General features: G+C 50.1%; 1 protein-coding gene across 2 annotated transcripts; it reads left to right on the top strand.

Moving 5' to 3' along the window:
• The first annotated feature begins 3,748 nt into the window (after window positions 1–3,748).
• LOC117475883 (pro-opiomelanocortin-like) lies at window positions 3,749–4,998 on the top strand. 2 transcript variants are annotated; one of them, XM_034122220.1, is made up of 3 exons: window positions 3,749–3,831; window positions 4,074–4,194; window positions 4,389–4,998. In XM_034122220.1, exons 2-3 carry the CDS (start codon window positions 4,078–4,080, stop codon window positions 4,836–4,838), a joined length of 567 nt encoding a protein of 188 aa, XP_033978111.1. In that variant the 5' UTR covers window positions 3,749–3,831; window positions 4,074–4,077; the 3' UTR covers window positions 4,839–4,998. The 2 variants fall into 2 exon arrangements, with proteins under 2 accessions (XP_033978111.1, XP_033978112.1); XM_034122221.1 differs by having other exon boundaries at window positions 3,772–3,831; window positions 4,070–4,194.

Below are 4,998 nucleotides of genomic sequence, written 5' to 3'. Positions count from 1 at the left end.
GAGAGAAGACACAGGGTTTCAGCAGAGAGAGAAGACACGGGGTTTCAGCAGAGAGGAGACACAGGGTTTCAGCAGAGAGAAGACACAGGGTTTCAGCAGAGAGAGGAGACACAGGGTTTCAGCAGAGAGGAGACACGGGGTTTCAGCAGAGAGAGGAGACACAGGGTTTCAGCAGAGAGAAGACACAGGGTTTCAGCAGAGAGAGGAGACACAGGGTTTCAGCAGAGAGAAGACACAGGGTTTCAGCAGAGAGAGGAGACACAGGGTTTGAGCAGAGAGAAGACACAGGGTTTCAGCAGAGAGAGGAGACACAGGGTTTCAGCAGAGAGGAGACACGGGGTTTCAGCAGAGAGAAGACACGGGGTTTGAGCAGAGAGAAGACACAGGGTTTCAGCAGAGAGAGAAGACACGGGGTTTCAGCAGAGAGAAGACACGGGGTTTCAGCAGAGAGAAGACACAGGGTTTCAGCAGAGAGAAGACACAGGGTTTCAGCAGAGAGAAGACACGGGGTTCAGCAGAGAGGAGACACAGGGTTTCAGCAGAGAGAGAAGACACAGGGTTTCAGCAGAGAGGAGACACAGGGTTTGAGCAGAGAGAAGACACGGGGTTTCAGCAGAGAGAAGACACGGGGTTTCAGCAGAGAGGAGACACAGGGTTTCAGCAGAGAGAAGACACGGGGTTTCAGCAGAGAGGAGACACGGGGTTTCATCAGAGAGAAGACACAGGGTTTCAGCAGAGAGAGAAGACACGGGGTTTCAGCAGAGAGAAGACACAGGGTTTCAGCAGAGAGAAGACACGGGTTTCAGCAGAGAGAAGACACGGGGTTTCAGCAGAGAGAAGACACGGGGTTTCAGCAGAGAGAAGACACGGGGTTTCAGCAGAGAGGAGACACGGGGTTTCAGCAGAGAGAAGACACGGGGTTTCAGCAGAGAGAAGACACGGGGTTTCAGCAGAGAGAAGACACGGGGTTTCAGCAGAGAGAAGACACGGGGTTTCAGCAGAGAGGAGACACAGGGTTTCAGCAGAGAGGAGACACGGGTTTCAGCAGAGAGAAGACACGGGGTTTGAGCAGAGAGAAGACACAGGGTTTCAGCAGAGAGAAGACACGGGGTTTCAGCAGAGAGAAGACACGGGGTTTCAGCAGAGAGAAGACACGGGGTTTCAGCAGAGAGAAGACACAGGGTTTCAGCAGAGAGAAGACACGGGGTTTCAGCAGAGAGAAGACACGGGGTTTCAGCAGAGAGAAGACACTGGGTTTCAGCAGAGAGAAGACACGGGGTTTCAGCAGAGAGAAGACACGGGGTTTCAGCAGAGAGGAGACACAGGGTTTCAGCAGAGAGAGGAGACACAGGGTTTCAGCAGAGAGGAGACACGGGGTTTCAGCAGAGAGAAGACACGGGGTTTGAGCAGAGAGAAGACACAGGGTTTCAGCAGAGAGAAGACACGGGGTTTCAGCAGAGAGAAGACACGGGGTTTCAGCAGAGAGAAGACACAGGGTTTCAGCAGAGAGAAGACACGGGGTTTCAGCAGAGAGAAGACACAGGGTTTCAGCAGAGAGAAGACACAGGGTTTCAGCAGAGAGGAGACACAGGGTTTGAGCAGAGAGAAGACACGGGGTTTCAGCAGAGAGAAGACACGGGGTTTCAGCAGAGAGGAGACACAGGGTTTCAGCAGAGAGAAGACACGGGGTTTCAGCAGAGAGGAGACACGGGGTTTCATCAGAGAGAAGACACAGGGTTTCAGCAGAGAGAGAAGACACGGGGTTTCAGCAGAGAGAAGACACAGGGTTTCAGCAGAGAGAAGACACAGGGTTTCAGCAGAGAGAAGACACGGGGTTTCAGCAGAGAGAGAAGACACGGGGTTTCAGCAGAGAGGAGACACGGGGTTTCAGCAGAGAGAGAAGACACAGGGTTTCAGCAGAGAGAAGACACGGGGTTTCAGCAGAGAGAAGACACGGGGTTTCAGCAGAGAGAGAAGACACAGGGTTTCAGCAGAGAGAAGACACAGGGTTTCAGCAGAGAGAAGACACAGGGTTTCAGCAGAGAGAAGACACAGGGTTTCAGCAGAGAGAAGACACGGGGTTTCAGCAGAGAGAAGACACAGGGTTTCAGCAGAGAGAGAAGACACGGGGTTTCAGCAGAGAGAAGACACGGGGTTTCAGCAGAGAGAGAAGACATGGGTTTCAGCAGAGAGAAGACACAGGGTTTCAGCAGAGAGAGAAGACACGGGGTTTCAGCAGAGAGGAGACACGGGGTTTCAGCAGAGAGAGAAGACACGGGGTTTCAGCAGAGAGAAGACACGGGGTTTCAGCAGAGAGAGAAGACACGGGGTTTCAGCAGAGAGAGAAGACACGGGGTTTCAGCAGAGAGGAGACACAGGGTTTCAGCAGAGAGAAGACACAGGGTTTCAGCAGAGAGAGAAGACACGGGGTTTCAGCAGAGAGGAGACACAGGGTTTCAGCAGAGAGAAGACACAGGGTTTCAGCAGAGAGAGAAGACACGGGGTTTCAGCAGAGAGGAGACACAGGGTTTCAGCAGAGAGAAGACACAGGGTTTCAGCAGAGAGAGAAGACACAGGCTTTCAGCAGAGAGAGGAGACACAGGGTTTCAGCAGAGAGAGGAGACACAGGGTTTCAGCAGAGAGAGAAGACACGGGGTTTCAGCAGAGAGAAGACACGGGGTTTCAGCAGAGAGAAGACACAGGGTTTCAGCAGAGAGGAGACACGGGGTTTCAGCAGAGAGGAGACACAGGGTTTCACAAGAGAGGAGACACGGGGTTTCAGCAGAGAGGAGACACAGGGTTTCAGCAGAGAGGAGACACAGGGTTTCGGCAGAGAGGAGACACAGGGTTTCGGTAGAGAGGAGACACGGGGTTTCGGCAGAGAGAAGACACAGGGTTTCAGCAGAGAGGAGACACGGGGTTTCGGCAGAGAGGAGACACGGGGTTTCGGCAGAGAGAAGACACGGGTTTCGGCAGAGAGGAGACACGGGGTTTCGGCAGAGAGGAGACACGGGGTTTCGGCAGAGAGGAGACACAGGGTTTCAGCAGAGAGAAGACACGGGGTTTCAGCAGAGAGAAGACACAGGGTTTCAGCAGAGAGGAGACACAGGGTTTCAGCAGAGAGAAGACACAGGGTTTCAGCAGAGAGAAGACACAGGGTTTCAGCAGAGAGGAGACACAGGGTTTCAGCAGAGAGAAGACACAGGGGTTTCAGCAGAGAGGAGACACGGGGTTTCGGCAGAGAGGAGACACAGGGTTTCAGCAGAGAGAAGACACGGGGTTTCAGCAGAGAGGAGACACAGGGTTTCAGCAGAGAGAAGACACAGGGTTTCAGCAGAGAGAAGACACAGGGTTTCAGCAGAGAGAAGACACAGGGTTTCAGCAGAGAGAAGACACGGGGTTTCAGCAGAGAGAAGACACAGGGTTTCAGCAGAGACTTAAAGTGACCGTCCAGTGCCTTGGTCAAGGGCACAAGCCCTGACTGACTGACTGGATCCTGGAGTGAACGGGAAACTAACAGAGAATTAAAGACTGCTCCAGAACAACAGATATTATATCACCTCTTAATATGAATTATCTAAAGACATGTAGCCTGTGGTGCTGTATCTAATATATTTGGATGTATGCCCCTTCAGGAGAGTTTCCATGGAAAAGAGTGTGTGTGAGTGTGAGTGTGAGTGTGTGTGTGTGTGTGTGTGTGTGTGTGTGTGTGTGTGTGTGTCCTTGGCTGCAGGTATATAAGTCGGTCAGATCGACGGAGCAGCAGAAGAAGAGGAGCGGGCAGCGAGAAAACACACCGCGATAAAAAGAAGAAGAAGAAGAGACAACGTGGTGAGATTATTATTATTATATATTTTTCTTTTAAATGTATATATTTTTTTTATTTAAATAGATTATTTATTTTATTTTTATTATTATATGTATGTATATGTAACAAATATTATAAAATAATTAAATATAAATCCATTCTTTTATGTTCATTGTTTAAATCAAAATGCACATATAAATCCTATTTTCTATATTTATTATGTTTAACAAATAGTGTCTGTATGTTCTTGTCTCTGATTGGCTAGGAGAATGTTTCCTACATGGCTATTGGTTGTGCTGGTGGTGGTGGGCGGGGCTAGAGGAGCTGTCAGTCAGTGCTGGGAGCATCCGAGCTGCCAGGACCTGAGCTCTGAGAGCAGCATGCTGGTAAAACTTTAATATTTATTACAGTTTTTTTAAATACTATATATTTACTTTTTCTGACGTGTTTTGATGGTGTTTTATTTACTGAATTTTTTAATTTAATTAATACATTTTTGTTTGTTTGCACATTTGTTGATTTTATGGGAAAAATCAGGAATAAAATCAGGATATATTTGATATTTACCTCTTTCCTGCAGTTATGCATCCAGCTGTGTCACGATGACCTCACAGCGGAGACCCCCGTCATCCCTGGCCCCGCCCACCTGCAGCCCCCCCCTCCTTTAGACTCCTCCCCCTCCCCCTCCTCCTCTTCCTCCCCCTCCCCTCTAGAGGCAAAGCGCTCGTACACCATGGAGCATTTCCGCTGGGGGAAACCTGTGGGAAGGAAACGACACCCGGTCAAAGTGTTTTCTGATGACGATGAGGAAGGGGAGGAGCCTGCGGAGGAGGAGGAGCTGAGGAGGCGGGGCTTAAAGGAGGAAGAAGAAGAGGTGATGAAGAAGGACGGGTCGTACAAGATGAAGCACTTCCGATGGGGCTCTCCTCCCAAAAGGTACGGAGGATTCATGAAGAGTTGGGACGAGAGAAACCAGCGTCCGTTGATCACGCTGTTCAAGAACGTGATCAATAAGAGCGCGCAGCAGTGAGGGGGTTTCTCATTGGCCGAGAGCCTCGTCAGAAGACTAATCAGTCGACCAATGGAAAGGCTCGGATGCTGAACGACTGGAAGAGAAGACGTTTATTGATTTCTGTAAATACCTGTGAAGGATGTGAGAGAATAAAGAGAGGTTTGCAAGCAAGATGAAA

Source organism: Trematomus bernacchii, unplaced genomic scaffold, assembly GCF_902827165.1.
Source record: "Trematomus bernacchii unplaced genomic scaffold, fTreBer1.1, whole genome shotgun sequence".
Classification (NCBI taxonomy): Eukaryota; Metazoa; Chordata; class Actinopteri; order Perciformes; family Nototheniidae; genus Trematomus; species Trematomus bernacchii.
Note: the sequence above shows the minus strand (reverse complement) of the source record. Positions and strands in the feature narration are given on the sequence as shown.